This window comes from Delphinapterus leucas, chromosome 13, assembly GCF_059928025.1.
Source record: "Delphinapterus leucas isolate spDelLeu-1000000601 "Yukka" chromosome 13, BTC_Dleu_Yukka2, whole genome shotgun sequence".
Lineage (NCBI taxonomy): Eukaryota > Metazoa > Chordata > Mammalia > Artiodactyla > Monodontidae > Delphinapterus > Delphinapterus leucas.
The window spans coordinates 27148297-27168573 of NC_143141.1; the positions used below are offsets into that span (position 1 = coordinate 27148297).

The 20277-nt window shown below is 41.0% G+C and overlaps 1 protein-coding gene across 2 annotated transcripts in view; it reads right to left on the reverse strand.

Annotated features, from left to right (window-relative positions):
- Positions 1–1849: 1849 nt before the first annotated feature.
- The window catches only part of STAMBP (STAM binding protein), a 34159-nt gene continuing 15731 nt past the window's right edge, over positions 1850–20277 (reverse strand). The window contains exons 3-10 of one of the 2 annotated variants that reach the window (XM_022563043.2): positions 14359–14434; positions 13951–14046; positions 12451–12814; positions 11281–11405; positions 10261–10398; positions 4763–4875; positions 4071–4170; positions 1850–2511 (exon numbers count right to left, since the gene is read on the reverse strand). In XM_022563043.2, the coding sequence (XP_022418751.2) occupies positions 2455–2511; positions 4071–4170; positions 4763–4875; positions 10261–10398; positions 11281–11405; positions 12451–12814; positions 13951–14046; positions 14359–14434 (1069 nt within the window). In that variant the 3' untranslated portion in view covers positions 1850–2454. The remainder of the gene's footprint in view (positions 2512–4070; positions 4171–4762; positions 4876–10260; positions 10399–11280; positions 11406–12450; positions 12815–13950; positions 14047–14358; positions 14435–20277) is intronic. The other variant, XM_089922961.1, reaches the window with a different exon arrangement.

Sequence of the window (20277 nt, forward strand, 5' to 3'; positions counted from 1 at the left end):
TCTTTACCGAGTAGTTGTTACCCTTTCAATACAAGCTTCTTTCCTCAGGTTTTGTGGTCTGACTTCCTTTTATTCACAATATTCCTTTCCTCCTTTCCCTACAGTTCTGGCTCCTTTTCTCTCACTGCCCTATCCAGTCTCCCTGCTTCCTTGTGAGCTGGCTTGATAGCATGTCTCTTCCACAGATGTAGGGTGAAGTGAGACACTAAAGCTGGCCTGTGCAAAGTACCACTTTCGTGGCTAGACTGTAGCAGGTCTGAAGAGGACAACTGCAGACTGATTTCCCGCACCCATCCATTTACTGAGATTTCTTCTGCGCAGGTGTGGAGGCAAGAAAATGTGGCGATCTGGTAAACAGTAAATGATCAATGTGGTTGCAATCTATGATACAGTGCACTTTGGTTCAACAAACATTTGCTGAATGTCTATGATGTGCAGAGACTGACGGATCAGCTCAAAACTCCCCAGTATAAATGACTAATACAGTGGTTTTCAACCCTGGCTGCACTTGAGAATCCTAGCAGCTTAAAAGACAAAAACAGAAACAAACAATGTCTGGGGTCCCTCTCCAGAGACTTGGATTTCACTGGTTGGGGGGTGGTGGAGTGTGAGTATCAGTATTTTTTAAAAAGCTCCCCAGGTGTTTGAATGCGTAGTCCGGGGTAAGAGCTTTATGTGGCCATATGTAGAAAGTTTGGAATAAGGGCTAAATTTAGATTTTAAGCAGTGGAAAGCTATTGTAGGTTTTTGAGCGAGTGAGGAAACATGAGGATGGCCGTAATGTGGGAAACTTCTCCTGACTGTACTGGGCAGAAAAGACTGGAGTCAAGAAACACTAAAAACAAAGAGACCTGGTAAAAAGTCTACTGCAATAGTTCAAGTAAGGGGTAATAAGATCCTAAACTAAGCAGCAGCCTTGAGAATGGAAAGAAGGGGTGAATTTCCTGGAAAGTGCAGGGCCAGGCAATTGTAGGACTGTTAAGGGCAAAAGGGAGCAGTCCAGGCTGCCTCTGGGGCTACGGCAGGAAAGGAGGGCAGTGACCAGAGAGGTTCTCTTTCCCTTGCCCAGACCCACCTACCTCCACATTCCCACCTACTCTGAAACTGCAGAAGAAAGAACTTCTAGTATCTTTGGAGTTAAGAACTTATGAGAGGAACAAGAATACAGACACTTGGCTTTCAGGGGAAAAGTTCAAGGGCTGCTAACCTAAGCAATAAAGACTGAATATATTCGGGACACAAAATTTTAAGATGAAGCAAAACTTCATATATTTGCAAATTTTCTTTACCACAGAATTTTGATACAAAAAGAAATCATTCTCCTATCCAAGGCACTTACTCTCCTGCCCTGACCAGAGAGGACACAAACAATACCATTAATTTCTGGGCCACCTTATAACACTAGGCTCAGCTCATAGAAAAAATACAGAATCAACTGCAGCTTCAAACATCTTCCTAGATGTTGCCTAAGTCAGAAAGGAAGAGCCAACACAATAAAACTAGTAGGGTGGGGTGGCATGGGAATATAATCATTTATTTGGAGTGTAACCTGGTACTCCAAACAAAGGCTCTATTATCCTCAGCTGAAAGCTTTTAGGGCGTAAGGAGGAAGTGAATGGGGTGACCGACTTGAGATAGCACCAAAAGAACAGAGATGACTTCACAGTCCTGGAAGATGGCAAAAGGCAGAGAGAAAAGACTGAACAATTAAAAGTGAACTGGGACATACCTTCAATGTTGGTACATCTCAAATTCCATTTTCCCCTCACCTTTCCCCAAATAACCAGACCATTTAGTTAACCTCTCTAGACAATGCTTGATCCAACAGATCATTCTAGAGCACAAAAAATATATATAGTTGTTATTTTATTGTAGAAGAAAAAATATTCCTAAATATTTGTTAAATAACAATAACTCCTGACAAAATCATTCTTCAGGGTTCTTGGGCCTCACCATCTGGTCAAACACAGCAAGCTCTCCCTCAGCTTTATGATAAGCTTCATTAATAATGCCATAAACCACAGAAAAACCCAAAGATTTTCTAAATGGCTTCCAAATGTCTGCATAGATGCCCTTAATTAGTCCAAAGGTAAACAATAAACAAGTTGGCAGAGAAATCAGAAGGATCTCTGAGAGGGGAAAAAATGTTAACACTTGGTGAGTCTAGAACAAAGGGTATATAGGTGTTCATTACAACATTTTTTCGACTTAATTTTTTAGTTACAGGCAGACTGAAAAGTTGCTTTAGCATGATCATGCTATTTGCCAGATGTGCCTAAAAAACATATTCAATTATTTCTTTTCAAACCAGAAATAGAAAATCAGTTCTCCCCAAGGTGATACATTCTATTCTGTTTAAAAAAGCTTCCAGAGCTTTCTGGAAAGTTTAAATTAAGGGGCTACCAGTACACCGATATGGTTTTATAGTTCTTGGGAAGTGTCTGAGTCAAACTCTCATCGAAGGTCTGTGATGGTCACTGCTCTGTCCACAACAGTCACGTGGCTGCAGCTCTGCAACAGGGAAAAAGAAAGAAAGGGAAAGTCCTGGAAAATTCTGGAAAGTCATCTTTAAAACTCCTTACTTGTTGAAGTCATGGAAGATATCTTTTACTTAACTTCCTGTGTGTTTTCTTATCTTTGAAAAGCAAGTTTAAAAGCTATTTACAATAAGCAGTTCACTGCCTAACTTCTTATATCTTTTGTATATTGTCATGATATATAAATATATATGTTTTAAAAAACCCCAAACAAACAAAACTCCTATTTACAATGCTTATTCTGGCTAGTGGTTCCCAGGCTGGCAGCCAGACTGCTACTTAAATGGCTGTTATGGTACGGGGTCTGGGAATTATTACTTCCACCAACCCAGAATCAATAGGCTGTAGCCTGAATCAATGTGGGCCCATATACCTTCATTTATTTTTCAAATGTATGTATATTCTAGAGTCATTCATTAAATATACATTTATTTTAAATAACTGCTGGATTCATTGCAGTTTTTTGGGTTATTATGTCAACCAGATAATAAAGTACACCTACTCTCACATGGGGAATACTCCCTCTTGGCATGCATAAGGGTTCATCCTAACTGAAAGCCTAGGCATTTCTGGGGGATCGTATAGCCTCTGTTTCAACATCCTGGTACCTAGACATTTATTACAGTCCAAGGCAGGCTAACCTATTTGTGAACAAGTCTGTCAGAAAGTTCTTTCTCATACTCAGCTGAAAACTGTCATCCCACAGGGTCTTAAGTTTTAGTTCTGGGAGTCACACCCCGTACCTTTTTATACAACAATTCTTCTAACATTTACAGTCAGTTCTCAGATGCTCCCTGGGGTTCTCTCCCAAACATCCCCAGTTTCTTTTATGTGACAAGGGTCTGACTCCCTTTTCCATATTGGTCACTTTTCAGGGAACCCAAAAGAAATAATAACACTCCATGGCCAGCGCGGAGTGAAGCAATACTATCACATTAGATGTGAGGGGAAAAACTGAAACCTACTTATCAGCAACTGAAACTTTTTACTCACGGAATACCACTTGGGGAAAAAAACTTTCTATTAAGGTCATAAAAGTCCCTGTTATCTAAAATCAAATGAAAAGCAAAATTCCACAATTAAATATACTTAAGTGGCTTTTTCTTTTGAATTCAAACCTCTTACTGAAGTGCAGGCGTAGCAAGTGATGACGATGAAGGAAAAAACCTGACATTTAATAAGCAAGCTACTGCACTTGGTACTTTCTGTGCATCACTTCATTTAATCCTGTCAATAACCATATTCAAGTATGTATTACTATTATTGTCATCTGCATTTACAGATGAGAAAGCTGAGGCCCAGGAAGGCTAAGTAACTTGATCAAAGGCACACAGTCCTTAAGTAGCAGAGCTAAGACTCAAACTCCTTCCTATCCCACACCGCTTCCCATGTATGTTTTTATTAGGAAGATTTGGAAAAATAAGTGACAAGGCTGATCTTCTATGTGTGTCACAAAGGACAATGTGCCTCAGCAGCTCTTCCTGTCCTCCCTGGTTAAAGCACAGCTCCGATTTCTTCTACATAGATACATACACAGAAGAGAGGTGGATCCTTGCTGTGTGGATGAAATCCTTTCTGGCGACAGGAAGAAATCTCCTCTAGTCCGTGGTCAGTTAGTCTAAAGAATCCAGTTCTGAAATAAGAAAAAGCAGGTCTAGAATCAAGCAAAGGTGTCCCCTCAATCACACACATACACACACACACACACACACACACACACACACACACACACAGAGCAGTGAAGAGCTCACTTTGAGACAGCTTCAAAAGTATGCTGGCTCATAGGTCTCTTCTCTGGTGAATGAATCAGTTAGAGAATGACTCATCACCGCCACCACGCTACTTTTACTGGGAGAATTCATAGTAAATAACAGGATTTAGAATGAAAAAGAAGTTAACTTTTGGAGATAATCTGTTGGATTTTGAAATTTTCTAATCTGATATCAATCTCTTGAAATTCCTACTGCTTCAAGTCAAACACTTCAAATTTTTTATGTCCTTTTCTTAGAAAAGCATCTAGGTTGTTGCTTGGATACTTTTGTAAACAAGTTAGAGTAGGTTTATCAGGATATAGGACTTAAAAGGAAGCCTTTTTAAAAAGCCAATCAATACCACAATCTATATATTTTATAGAGAACAAGGTCTTAAGAATGGAGAACGTTTCCTCTGAGGCTTTTCCCCGGCTATCTCCTTGCAAAACCCTGAACCACACCCTATGTACTTACTCCTGGAACTTGGGGGAACAAACAATGGCTATCGACTCTGGCAACATCATCTGGTAGGAGCAGTGAGTGTGTAGGTCAACACTGGAGAGGAAGGCGGTCTGCGTGGGATGAGTCTGAGAAGAGAAAAAAAGGCAGGGACCCCTTCAGCAAGAATACACAGTCAAGCCTGGCCCATGAAGGAAGGTAGAGCCAAGTAATTCTCAATAACTTGCCATGATCTCCTTACATACAAAGCCATTAGCAGCCATGAGGAATATGCCTGAAGTTCATAATAAGTAATGAACCTCCTTCCCAGCACTGTAAACGAGTATAGTGTAACATGGGTATGTGAAGAGACTCAATTTCTAATTGACCATCAAGACTTATCTGGCTACTCACAAGCTCTCTCAACACAATGGCGTCTCCCATACTGGATCAGACAGTACATGCTGCCCAATACAACAACCTAGTAGAAGTCAAGGACTTAACAAAGCACAGTTAGATGAATGATTCTTCTTCCTGATGGAGGGGTTAAAAGGTCAAGCATGAGTCTGGGGCTCTATAGGCAAAAGTAGCAAAAGCTGTCCTGTGGTTAAAGCATATCTTTCAAGGATATGAGAGGCAGAGGGTTACTGGGATTTCAGAAGGGTAGTTAAATCACACAAAGGACCCTGTCTTATTTGAGAAAAAGACCAAGATATTGAATTTTGAGGGTAATCAGTTAAAGCACCATCTAAATTACATTCAGTTTATCTCATCTGTTTTCAGTTACTTAATGGTTTTTTTTTTTTTTTTTGGCCACGCCTCGTGGCTTGTGGCATCTTAGTTCCCCAACCAGGTATTGAACCTAGGCCACAGCAGTGAAAGCACTGAGTCCTAACCACTGGAATCCCACAGTTATTTAATGTTTCACTGATCACACTCTCTGTACACAAATGGACCATATAATGACTTACGTTCATCTCAGAGGGGGTGTGAGATAACAAGGATGGAAAAAGAAAGACCCAATATGACTCAAAAAGACCACCAATCTTTACTGACAGAAAATCACAGAAAATAAATATGTGCCCTTGACCAGTGTTTCCAACCCTGTTGTGCAAAAAATGAAGCTTCTGAGGAACTTGTCAAAAGCACAGGCTCCTGCACCCCACCCTGGAAATATCCATCCTGAGAAGGAAATTTTTTTCTTTAAAGCTCATTAAATGATTCTTATGTGCAGCCTCATCTGAGAAGCACAACTGCAAAGAATGCTGCGACCAGCTCATTGTGGAAGAGGCCTGCAATACAGGGACATGCTAGCTGAGTGCTGACAGTAAATCTACACGCAGGTCTGCATGGGGAAGGAAAGAACTTTCATGACCACAAGGGAGAAACAGTTTCTACCTAATAAGAATATGATCCTATAGACTGTTAGGGACAAACGGCCTGTGCCAACACCCTACACCCCATGGTTACAGCCTGAAATTTTAACTGAGAACAGATAAGACCTACACAAGCTGATGAAGGCCTCCAATCTAAAGTTGGGTTAGCTAGAAAGATGATATACAGATACATAGCAGGGGATCAATAAATAATTGTTAAACTAAACCAAAAAAATCTTGTTTGAGCCTCTGCTCCCCACTAACTACTGCACCTTCTCTCCTTCCCTTTACAGTCAAGTTTCTTGAAAGAACAGTTATGCTCACTGTGTCCACCATGCTGGTGACAGAGGCAGGCATTTTTATGAAGAGAAAACAATACACCAAAGGAGCAGAAATAAGTGAGGAGAGTGAATGTTCAGGGCAGCCTGGGTGCCTGGATGAGTAGGGCAGCCACAGGAGAGCAATGCCAGGTAAGACAAGGTGAAGGAGTGCCTTGAATACTGAGTTGGGGGTTACACAATAGTTGGTGATAAACATGACCATACAAAGTTTTTGACCAGGGAACCTGATTTATAGCTGGCAAGGTACAGAAGGAAGAACTGACCTTTTGCCTTCTCCTCTTGCCAATTTTAAGATCTGAGCAAACGTTATGGTCTGCTTTTGTTTGCTTTCAATCCCAAGTTAGGAAGGAATGCTACAGAAATATCATGGGGAAAAAAAAGCTGGAATACTATCAATTTAGGCTCTAAATTTCTTCCTAGCTAGGCCCCCACTGATATTAAAAATCCTTTTACTCATTTGTGGCTAAGATCTACCTGAAGTCTAAAGAGAAATTATTCCAAACTTTCCCCATCTTCTCCAGTTTTTAAACTTACCTGTCTCCTCCTGCTGGGCAGTGGATCTAGACTTCAACCTTGTTGATAGCAAGATCACCTAAAATGAGTTCCCTCAACCCCTCCAATTATAACCTCAAAAATCTCTCGGTATCTTTCTTTCTTCCTTCAATTCTGTCTCAGAGGAGTGAGTGTTTTCTCCCCCATATGAAGATGACTCCCTTTTTGTACTTCTGATTTAATACTTTCCTATCTTCCATTACCTTGTCTCTCCTGACCTCTGACATCTGCTGCACAGGCTCCACTATACTCCACCAGCTCACTGGGTTTAAAAACATGTTCAGGGACTTCCCTGGTGGCGCAGTAGTTAAGAATCCGCCTGCCAATGCAGGCGACACGGGTTTGAGCCCTGGTCCAGGAAGATCCCACATGCCGCGGAGCAACTAAGCCCGCCTGTGTGCCACAACTACTGAGCCTGCGCACCTAGAGCCCGTGCTCTGCAACAAGAGAAGCCAGTGCAATAAGACCATGCACTGCAACGAAGAGTAGCCCCCGCTCGCTGCAACTAGAGAAAGCCTGCGCTCAGCAACGAAGACCCAACGCAGCCAAAAATAAATAAATAAATAAATATATTTTTTTAAAAAAATGTTCAGACAACTATACACAAGAATGCAGATGAACCTTAAAAACTGAGTAAAAGGGCTTCCCTGGTGGCGCAGTGGTTGAGAGTCCGCCTGCCGATGCAGGGGACACGGGTTCGTGCCCCGGTCCGGGAAGATCCCACATGCCGCGTAGCGGCTGGGCCCGTGAGCCATGGCCGCTGAGCCTGCACTCCGCAATGGGAGAGGCCACAACAGTGAGAGGTTCGCGTACCGCAAAAAAAAAAAAAAAAAAAAAAAAAAAAATTGAGCAAAAGAAGCCAAGTACAAAAAAATACATATTATATAATTCTATTTACATAAAGTTCAAAACCAGGCAAAACTAAACTATTGAGTTTAGGGATACACACTTAGGTGGTAAAGCTATAAAGAAAAGCAAAGAATTTCCAGAAATGTCAAGTGAGGGACTATCTATACCAGAGAAGAAGGGTAACTGGGCAGGATATGGAGGTGGGAGTGTGCTTCTGGCAACGCTCTATTTCTTGACCTAGGTAATGTGTGCGCACAGATGTTTGTTTAATGATTCATTAAAGTGCACATTTATTTTATGTACTTTCTTATACACATTTCAAATATAAAGGTTTAAAAAAAAACCAAAATAAAAACAGAACTAAACCATAGTTTAGTTTTCACACTAAACCATAAATCAAGCAAACTCTCTCAACCTGGCTATTCCTTAAGCCACCATTCCATCTCTTTCCTTTCCTTTAGTCAGTGCTAAGCTCTTCAAAAAATCAGTATATATTTCACTATCACCACAACCTCAATACTCATTACTTCTTAAACCTTTTTAATCTGCATAAAACCCACTAAATTGAGGTCATCAATGACCTCATCAAATCCAAAGGGCTCATACAAGTCTTCATCTCTCTGCAGCATGTGACATAGTTAACATCCTGAAGCTTCTTCTTAAGATGTTCCTCCTCCTTTGGTATCTGTGCCTTAACACTCCCCTCACCTTTCTCTGACGTCTCCTCGCTTCATGACTGACTACTCCCTACGCTCCCCTAAGTGGCCTGTCCTTCAAGCTGCCAGTGAATCTCTTCCTGTTCTCCACCCTCCTCCAGTTCCAAGGCTTCCAAGGTCAGCTGTATGCAGAGGTCTCCCGGTTCTCTTTCCCACCTAGACCGTGTTCCCAAGTTCCAACTGCCTGATAATTACCTCCACCAATATAATGTCAAATCCTCACAACGGAAGACACCATTTGCCCCACTTCCAAGTAAGTTCTCCTGCTGGAGCCTCTGTTTCTGCTTTTATGGGATGATTAATCATTGCCACCCCCATGAGTCAGGCCTGAAATCTCTAAGTCATCACTTACTCATCATCCTCTCTTACTCATTCCCCACATCCTCTGAAATCCTACATTTATCTCTTCCTTCCCAAATGCACTGCCATCACCGTAGCTCTCATCATTATTAGATTTTATCATCACATTAACCTCTTAAATGATCTCCCTGCTTCAACCTCCTCACTAAAAAGCAGAACTATCCTGCCTGTCCACCCAAAACCCTCCAGAACACTGCTCCTAAAGTATCATGTGAAAGCTTACCTACAACTGTTTCCTGATATGAACCATAAGCCCCAGAAAACTGGACCACTCAATGCTGCAGGATCACAGTCTGCCTATTCCAGTGTTGTCCCCTCCATATGGAACTCTCCCTTGGCTCACCTTGTCAAAATTCTAGAAAATCACCCCAGGTGTGATCCTTCCCTCCTCTGAATTCCACAGGGCTGTTTGCACCTCTTGAGGCACCTGACACATTCTGCCTCACATGAAGAGTTATGACTTGTCTATATGTCAGTCTCCTTTGTGAGACTAAAATCATATCTTACTCAAATTTGTATCCCCTGGCGGATAAGGTACAAGTTTTCTACTCCCCATGTACGATAATGGGGGACACACAATAAAAGGCAAATATTTATGAAAGGACAGAGGCACACTGACTGCCTCACAGGTCAGTATTTCCCAAATTCTAACATACAAGTGTGTGCAATCTTCCCAAATCCAGAAATGAGCTGCCTTGTTTTTACGTAACCCTGTCACACAATATGGAAAACAGCTTGGTCTATGAGAATGAGGGGTTGAGAAGGAATAGAAAGAAAAATTAAGAAGTAATCTTTAGGGATGGAATTATATTTTACCTGAATATTACCAGAAGACTGTTAAGACATGCAGACACTTGAAAATCTCCAATATTCGTGGCCCTTCTGATTTATGTAAAAGTATAGGCTGCTTTAAGAAAGACCAGATGGAGGCATCTGAATTAATTTCCTTGGCTCATTTAAAGTATTTTGATTTATATACCTTTCAGGAACATCATTTGTACGAAGTAAGGCATAGCCTCTACCGTCAAGGTCCACATATACTCTAGGCTAGCATCCTATCACTGTTCATGCTTACAGGGGAATTGGGACTTTAGGGAAACAAGTTCATTTCCATTAAAAAATTTTAAGTTAAAAAGCCCTAAGTAATGCCCGGAAATCAATACTGGGGTGCAAGCAGTTTCGTATGCTAGGGAAGTCAAGTCTGCATCCAACAGAGGGAAATACAACCATCTAAATAGTCTGGATACAATTCACTCTGCTCCAAGAAAAAAATAAGCAGTGTGTTTATAATATCATGTGAGAAGAGGAGACGAACCCCTGGAGAGCTCGGAATTGCTTACGTGAATCCAGCCCAGTGTGATGAGACCCTGCTGATCCTGTATGAGGAAAAGCTCTTCTTCGTTCTCGGTGTTGCAATAATCAGACCCAGCACTTTGCTTGGGGATGAGGACATGGGTAATGGTAAATTCATTCCTCATCTGTCAAATGAGAAAACAGCTCATCACAATTCCCTGGCACTTAGGCAACCCCACTCTGTCACAGCAGTGGAAAGTTAAACATGTATACAAGCGAAGGCCCGTCCCCCCAGCATGTGTCTTCTAAGTGAGGTGAGTTCCTTATGTCAGTCATGTTCACAACCCTGACTGCCCAAGTACATTGCTTGGGGCCCTCTGCAAAGCCACAGATGCCCACAGCCCTGTGGGAATTCCCTGCTGCAGCCAAACAGGTCTACTCATGATTCTTAAGAAGCTCTGGGTATAGTACCATTTCTCTTCCTTTGTTCATGTCTAGAGTAGTTTCCTTTTACTATTTCTCTAAGCCCTTCCCATCCTTTAAAGCTCAGTTTAAGTCTATTCCACCTTATGTGTTTATTTATTCAGCAGTTAGTAATGGGTTCTTTAAGCACCTCCATTTAATGATCCTTCTTTCCTCATAATTCCTAGTGCTTTTATTGTACATACTAGTCAGCACACTATCTATCTTTTGGTGTATATCTCCCATCTCTCCAAAGTGCTTGGGTACTTTTTGCGGACACATGCTCCGTGCCTTACATATTTCATATTCCCAGGTCCTGCCATAAAGTCGGTGTCCAAAAGCTAATATACAGGATCTTCCTACCAAGTTTAGAATTAGGTATTTCTTACCACTGGCATTAAAATAATCAGTTCAGTTCAAGGGACTTTGAAAATCAATCAAATACAGGGTCACTAAAATCAAGGTGACATTGCATTACGCTGCCCATGGCTCTTTGGCAGAAGGATTGGCACAAAGAGTAACTGACCCTGGATATCTTCTCTGAGAGTCACAGGAGGCCAAGGGGGAAGAAACAGTCTCAGCTCAGGAAAGCATTTGTCTTTTACCAGTTTTCCACAGAGAATTCCACATGTCTCTACTCCCCGGGCAGTGTTGGCACTGGCCAACTGGAGAAACCGTGGGCAGAGCTTCCCAGGCACCACCACGTGGCGCAGTCCATCGATTGTAGGAGCTGTAATGGAGAAAGAAGAAACGTCTGAGATCATGGGGCACAGCCTCCCCAAGCAGACCTCAGAGTTGGCAGCCCTGGGAGAGCAATGCTAAATCACTGGGGTCCCGCAACTGTAGGTAGCGCATGGGGATCTCATCCTTATGGTGGAAGAAAAAGGGCTGTAAAGTCTCTTCTCCAACCTCTTGCTACAGCCATTGGGAGTATGTTATTTCAAGAAAAGAAAAGAGGCTTTAATCATTCAAGTTAACACAAAGGTAAACTACTGCTTAAAAGAAGTTTCTGAGCTATTCAGGAATAATAGTGAGACAATCCTGCCTAGTACATGGGGAGAAACCCTGAAGGCCAGGCTTCAAGAGTCCAGCACCCCTTGCCCACTCTTACCTTGTCCTTTTAAGTGGATCTTCTGCGAAGCTGAACTCCTTACATGACTACTTGAAAGACAATTCCTAACAAAAAGATCTATTCTAATAATCAAGGCATACTCATCATTTTGCCGCTATTGTTATTTTCTCAGATAGCCATACATTGGTGAGAGGAGGAAAGACTCAACAGTTTTTTATGGCTAGACTGAATTATCACTGACTACATACAATACTTACCTTGACTAAACTCCTTACCAATTAGGAACATTTGCAGGGCAAGCACAATTCAGTAGCTCTTTTTTATTATTTAAAGGTCAGTGGTTGAATTGTAAAGTGGTACTATAAATGTCAAATTTCCTTTACAAAAGGTCAACAGTGGTCTCTAGTTCACTGAACATTTCAAATCTCTGTATAACCCTTAAAAGCTGAGGGTCTGACTTTCAAGGACGTTATTAGCTCTTCAGAAAATCGACCTGGCCCAGGTAAACTATATGTCTTAAGCAAAGTCCACTTTATAATATAGCTGTGATAGAACACAGTATGGTAATACTAATCAAATGGATTTCTGTGACCACAGCCTAATGAGTGGTATCATGGAGGTAGTTGTAGCTGAATCTCCTGGAATGACACCCTGTTTGGTTGCAGCTGAGATAGAAGAGTACAGAAGCAAATGAATTCACTACCTTCTGAGTTGCTCAATGCTCCAGGTTTCAAGGATCTATCCACTACAGGTGGCTTGGCAGGCCTTACAGTTGTATTACAGTCCGAAGGCTGTGTGTATATAACAGGTGCCGTGGGGAACACATCTAGGGAGGGCTTCTCTAAGTCAGGTACCAGTGGGCCGTCCAGGCCAGGGTCCACCTTCCCAAACTCCTGTACAATTTTCAGTCGTTCTTTTTCTAGTTCCTGGTTCCGGATCATCTCCTCAAAGGCATGGAACTGTTCCTGCTCCAACTGTTGCTGCTTCTGTTGTGCCACCCTCTGTCTTTCCTTTTCCAGCTCTTGCTGGATGGCTACGTTTCGGGCAAATTCTTCCCCTTCCTTCTTCTACAAAGAATGAATACGAGTTAGAAAGAATGAATACTTTATACTCAAGTGACTTCACATCTTAGAAGGACAAGGCTTTTCAGCAGGGAGATTGCCCCAAATGTACTTCTGCTCTAGCGTGAGTTCCCAACACAGAATTCACGCTTCCCTTAGTACCTCTACACCCATGGAACAGCTGCCGCTCCTGTCTATCTAACTACCATACACCTATTCTTCAAAAACAGTTAAAGTCCTGATCCTGTTGGTACCCTTTCCCAATGACTTTAACTAATGCATTTTCTTCTTTACCAAAATCTCAAGGCAACTTACTGTCTGCACCTCATAATCTGTATCATACAATTTTAGCCTCCGGTGTGCCATGTATACATTCTGTATCCCAAGTAAGGCTGTGAAACAGAACCAAATCTAAACTTACAACTGCCATGTTGGGGGTCTCTATTGAATTTTGACCCTGAATGAAGCCTCTGAAATTTTTCTGGTGATTGGTCCAATATAGAGTGACATTTTAAACTACTAAGAAACATCAAGGAATAATCTCCTTCATGAAGGTTTTCACTCACTGGGTACCTTAGAAGTACATAGCTGTTCACCTCTCTGCTGATTTTCAACATCAGAGTCCAGAACAGAATTCAGTAGAGTGTACAAAAGAATGTGGAAGTGCTTGGAGTGTGTGTTCTCACCTGACACAGACCAATGACACTGTCTCAGAGCTTCTCATGTGTTTTAACTGACTCTTCCCAACAAGAATCATTTGAAAATAGCTTGAAAAAAAACCCCCAATTATTATAAACAGGTATATCCTATGTTGGATATAATCAAATGTGTATCAAATATCCCAAATTCTCTGATCTAAAAACCTTATACTTTAGTGCGATTTTCATTGTTCTTAGGTTCTAGCTCTAGACATAGCAGACAAGCAATAGATATTCTGTCCCTCAAGTCATCCTCTTAGATAAACAGGCTAAATCTGTATTAGCATCCTCAGCCTAAACACCTTTTTTGAGTTTCTGGTCTTTGCCAATAAAGTAAAATATCACATTAAAATCACGAGATCTGCTGAAATAACTATTAGAATCCTAGGTCACAGCCTAAGAAACCAAAATAATTTCCTTTTTTTTTTGCTATTACATACTCACTTTTTCTTCATTATAGTCTATATATTCTTTGGTATATCGTTTTAACAGTTCTGCTTTCAGCTCTTCTGCTTTGGGAAATGCAACCTCCTTTAACTTCTGAGACACAAAATCAAAAACTGGGAGTTAGAACAATTGCCAGCTAATTAAGCAGAGAAGCAAAAAGACTGAAGCCAAGTTGGCAATGGCAACAATGTTTCTAAAAACATTTAAATAATAATTTAAGTTTAAATAATTTAATTTAAAATACTCCCTACCGTACCAGATATTTTGTAACTGATCTAGTGAAATGGCCTCATCTCCTATTTGCAGGATATGATGCTCAGATGCAGATACTGCTACTTATATTTTGGAGTTAGTTTGTGCTTCTCTGAAGCTTTTAGATGGGCAACAGTTAAAGTGAAGACCCACCTTTACTGTGTCTTTCTTTTCAGGAATGACAGCCGATTTGTAATCTCGATGCTTTGGTAGTTTCTCAATAAAGAGCCTAAGGGAACAGATCAGATTGACTGTGATGCAAAGAAGATGTCCAAATGTCCAAAAGACTCTGAAGCAATGCAACTCCCTTACCCTGCAGAGACTACCTGATGGGTTTCCAGGCATGCAGGGATAACAGGAACACCCTGACAGGCCATGTTCCCCACTCATCTCTAGCCCTGTAAAGAGCAACAGAGTGTTTCCCTCTTCTCCCAAACCAGATGTGCAGCAGCACCAGACTCCTACAACAAAAATGATGGGGAGGAAAAAGCCTATCCTGCACCCCAAAATACACCTCCAGAGAGATTCTTTTCTTGTTGTGACAGTAACAGGCTTCCAAAGGAAAAGGCCTCTCGCAAATCATTCTTCAGAGAACAGTTTGGCAGCCAAGGACAGGAGGCTAAGAGAAAACCCACATTCTATTACTACTTCTAACTCTGTGTGACCTTTAATGCTGGCTTTTCTTCTTTGGGATTCATGTTCCGTCAAAGAAGAATATTCCTTGCACCAGATTAAGCACTGAGATGCTTAGACAGTTCACGTGTTATATGTGTGTAATATGTGCGCGTTACATGTGTAACGTGTATTATGATCTCTGATGAAAAGTGCTTAGAGAAACATTAAGTGCTAGATTTCCTCTTTCAGTTCTTGTCCTTGGCTGTAAAGCTCAGTGGGAAAAATAAACTGAATCAATTCATAGACCTCTAACATTTATGATGTCTACTTGGGGACGGTGAAAATAAATAGAAGTTCAGTAACTTGTCACAGCCAAAACGGAGGGTTCAGAATTCAATGCCAGCAGGCCAGTTCCAGAGTCTACTCTTTCAACCACTATATCGTACTGCCTCCTCATGGCTCCTGGAATGTCCAGAACTGTTGGAGGGGTTCTGAACAAAGATGTCTTTCAACAGAATTAGGTTGTAATAAACACAAGCTGAGGCCCAAAACAAATAAACTGAGGGTAGCTTGCCCACAGCCACAAAACACTGTTATGTAGTTGGGATTAACTGACTCTTTTTCACTTTCTGCCCATGGGTAGGAGGAAACAAAGGAGGAAGACTCAGTAAAGGGAAAAGAAGATCCCCACCAAAACACACCCTCTATAGATGAGCCATCCTCCTTCTGTTCTAATTAGGCACATGAAAATTTCATTTCAATCCAATTTCACAAGACCCCTCAGGCAGGGATGAACTCCAAAATCAAAACAATTCTAAAAATTGTCCTTTGGGTTCATGAAAAATGAATTAAAAGTTTCCTTGAAGTCTATACTTAAAACAAGCACAGATTCACTTTTCAACCATAAAGTCCTGAAGAGGATATTAGGATAAATAAGGCATAGATCTTGTGCTCAAGAGACCTATTATTCAGTAACTCGAAAGACCAAGGTACACATTCACTACCTTCAGCAGGCTAAGTGTGCTTTGTATTGAAGCCTCAATCAGTCAAGAAAGTAACATGTCATATAAACACCACACTTTATTTTTATTTATGCTCTCAGCCTGAAGAACTGTGAAGTCCCTGAGGCCAGAGATTTCTGTTTCATGCTTCTTTGTGTGTTCCTCTAAAGCCAGCACAGTGCCTTGTATAAAGAGGCACTGAAAAAATATCTGATGAATAAAATTGTCTTAAAACCTTTGGATGAGCTGAGTGAAAAAACAAAGTGCAAAAAAGTATATATAACATGCTACCTTACATGTAAGAAAGGGGAAAATTATATATAGGCACACCTCAGAGATATTGAGGGTTTGGTTCCAGACTACTGCAATAAAGCAAATGTTGCAATAAAATGAACCACATAAGTTTTCTCATTTCTCAGTACATAAAAAAGTTATGTTTACACTACAGTGTACTCTATTAAGTGTACAATAGCATTAGGTCTAAAAACATATACACTTTAATTTAAAATACTTTATTGCTAAAAAATGCTAAGAATCATCTGACAATGCAGGGTTGCCACAAACCTTCAATTTGTAAAAAATACAGTATCTGTGAAGTGCAATAAAACAAGGTATGCCTGTGTGCATGTATATATATTCATTTATTTTGTTTATAAGTATATAAAGTAACACAGGCAGTATATACAGAAACGAGCAAAAATAGAGGACAGGGGAAATAGAGTAGATGAGACAAGAGTGGGAGTGAAAATTTTCACTATATACCTTTCATTTTATTATTTTGATTTTGAACCATGTAATGAAAACTAACTTATAAGATAAAACTCCCAGACTTGAACATGAATACCTTTCTCTTGTTTCAGTAACTGCAGTCAATTTTCTGAATAGGGACATATGGGCAGAAGCATCTCCTGAAAACAGAATGGGCAGCATAACCCACTGCCCACACTGGAGGCAACAGAGCTTGGTGGTTAGGAGGGCAGGCTCTGGAGCCACGCTGCTTAGGTTCAAATCCTGGCTTTAAGCTCTTACTAGCTGTGTGATCTCCAGCACTATCCCTCAGTTTCTCTCTATATATAAATTATATATACAGAGACAAACTAGTACTACCTGATAGGGCTGCTATGACATTAAAATAGATTTTTAAAAATAAATAAAATGCTGAGCACAGTGCCTAGCACAGAGCCAACATCTGCTATATGTTTATATGATTGTTTTTACTAATAAATAAAAACGTGAGCAAGAAGAAGAGATGAAGATGTTAACACCAGGGTTAGAAATTTTCTAGGCAGAGAATAGCTGTGGCCCAGATGTATACTGTTCTCTGGGTTATATCTGGTTGCAGCCTACAGACAGGAAATGTACCAAAGCAAACAAAGATGCGTTGGCGAAACACAAGCAAAACAACCTAATGGAACAATAGAAAAAAAGAGGTACACAGAAAAGTAAATAAAAAGGTAAATAATTATATAAAATGGTACTCAACTTTACTTACATATGAAAGAAATTCAAATTAAGATGAGATATCATTTTCATCTATCAGATTGGCAAAGGCTTAAAAGCTGATTACAATCAGTGTAGGCAAGGGCATAGAGAAATGGGTATCCTTACACACTCTTAGCAGGACTGTAATTTGATAATACCTTTTTCCTTAGGAGAGGAAGGGGAGTGGGAGACAAGTATTCAAAATTTAAAATGTGTATATCCTAGGGCTTCCCTGGTGGCACAGTGGTTGAGAGTCCGCCTGCTGACGCGGGGGACGCGGGTTCGTGCCCCGGTCCAGGAGGATCCCACGTGCTGCGGAGCCTGCGCATCTGGGGCCTGTGCTCCACAGCGGGAGGGGCCGCAGCAGTGAGAGGCCCGCGTACCGCAAAAAAAAAAAAAAAATGTGTATATCCTTTAAACTCACAACTCCACATCTATGAATTTATCCTATAATAATACAAAAATATATGTATAAGACTGTTAAATACAGCATTGTTCATAAAAGTAGGGCAACCTGAAAACCTAAATGACCATCAGTAGGGGATTATTTAATAAATTATGGTGTACCCAAATGTGGAAAAACAACATAACCATTCACTCTTTCCTTCAACAAATATTTACTGAGAATCTACTGTGGGGTCAGGAATTATTATAAAGGCTGGCAATTTGGCAGTGAATGTCACAGTCACAAATTCCTCCCCACCAGAGAGTGTACATTACAGCGGGGGAACAGACAATAGACAAAATAAAAAGTATTATAGATAATCAGTGCTAGGAAAAAGTCACTAATAGGGAAGGGGAATAGAAGTGACAGGGAAGGGATTGAGCTTTTAGATAGGGCAGCTAAGGAAGGCGTCACTGAGAAGGTAGCAGTTAAGTAAGGACTGGAAGAGTAAGCCATGACGATATCTGGGATAAGTCTGTTCCAGGCAGAAGAAACAGCCCTAAGGCAGAATGAGATGCTGGATCAATGTGTCCTGATGCGGAAAGATATGACTGTTAAGAAAGCAAACTGTAGAAAATAATATATTGTATGATCTCATTCAGGCTTTAAGAAAAAAGGATAAAGACATGAGCCCATGTGTTTGCATGGGCATATTTTCTTAACAAACACATAAACACACAAGAAACATAACAGTGATTACCTCTGGCGGATGGGAATTTTCTTTTCACTTTAATATTTCCCTTGCTGTATGGTTTGAAAAAAATTTATTTTAATTAGGAACAAATATTACTTTTGTGTAAAAATAATTTAAAAAGTCAAGCAGAAATTCTATAACATGGATGTATTAAGGGCTCTAATTTCTTCCAATCTTAAAAGTTAGTCAGCAAAGTGAGCATGAGCACAAATGAAAACCCTCTTCAGCCCATAAGCCCCAATCCTGGTGGTAAACATTTTCAACACAGGTGACAGGCCATTTTCAGAAAGCAGGTCTGTGTTGTAGGGGGCTCACACAGCAGACAGGAATATCCTAAATCCTGTGTAACTCTCTTCTATGCAGCCTAGTCGATGACCATAAAAAGCTGCGAAAGAATCCACCGCCTGGATTACTGTCTGTGCTCACCATGAAAATATGCACTGATTTAATATGTTGAAGATCCTTCCTCTATACTGGGGTCTGCAAAAGGCAAAGCATTCCTACAGTAGGGGAAACCTCTGAGGGGGGAAATGTGCTTGAGATAATTAAGACGCCTGAACTGCTCAAGGGAAAAGAACAAACATGCCTTTAAAATCCTGAGTTAAAGTATGCAAAAGGTCTAGAACAATGACTCAATAGTGGGGGGGAGGCAGAAGAGTGGTGAGGTAGAGGCCTACCCTCTTCCCTCCTCTCTCCTCAGTGTAATAACTGCCAAAGTGAGCCGTTGTTAACTGACAGGAATATACCAAGTAAACTGCGGTAGAAAAACTGACCAAGAATACTGAGCTAGGAGTTTTTTTGCAACTCCTAGGGCTTGTCAGTTCACAGAATCAGAGTTAGGGCCTTGAAGATATCTGCAGGAAAAATGAAGGTAGCTACATTTATTGATCCTGGTCTAGCCAATCCAACAAAGTCCCAAATTAAACCCCAAATCTAACAAGTTAAGTAATACATTCTACCCTCCTCTCACTCAACTCTCCTCTAGGCCTAGTTCATCATGTTGAATGGTCCTATAAGCAGAACACCACATACAGGAACAGACTCCCCGTATCGGTCTTGTTGTTAACACTGATATTCATATCACTCAAAGTAACACCAAATCACAGAAAAAAAACAACTTCTTAAGCATCCGTGTACCATTAATCCTACTCCCTCTTGCCTATATAAGAGTTTATTTCTACACTGAAACTCTCTTTCCTGTACCGTTAGCCTCTCCTTCTCCACAGTATCCTTTCCATCAGCAAAAAGTATGCTCTAGAATCTCCGATCTTAAAACACACACACACACACGCACACACACACGCACATTCATGTACTCCTTGTCCCCTTCAATTACTTCCTCAGTTTTCCACTTTACTTCCTGTCCAACTTCTCCAAAGAGTTGTCTATGCCAGGGCTTGGCAAACTACGGCTAGCGGGTCAAATCTAGCTCGCCATCTGTTTTTATAAATAAAGTTTCATTGGAACACAGCGTCACCCATTCATTTGTGTATTATCAATGGCTTGCTTTCACACTACAAAGCAGAGGTTGCAACAGCGATCAAATTGCCTGCAAAGCCAAAAATATTTACTGGTGTTGGGTGCAGCCACTTTGCCCTAGGAACTCTGGTCTGAAGTGCTGGGGTCAAGACCTCTGCACGGGACACCCTGTGAGCAAATGAAACTAGATTAAGCACGAAGGAAAAGGAAACGAAGTATCGCTGACTGAAAAGCTACTGACAGGGAGGACCTTCAAGATGGCAGATCACCTTCCTCCCCACAAGTACATCAAAAATACATCTACCTGTGGAACAACTCCTACAGAACACCTACTGAATGCTGGCAGAAGACCTCAG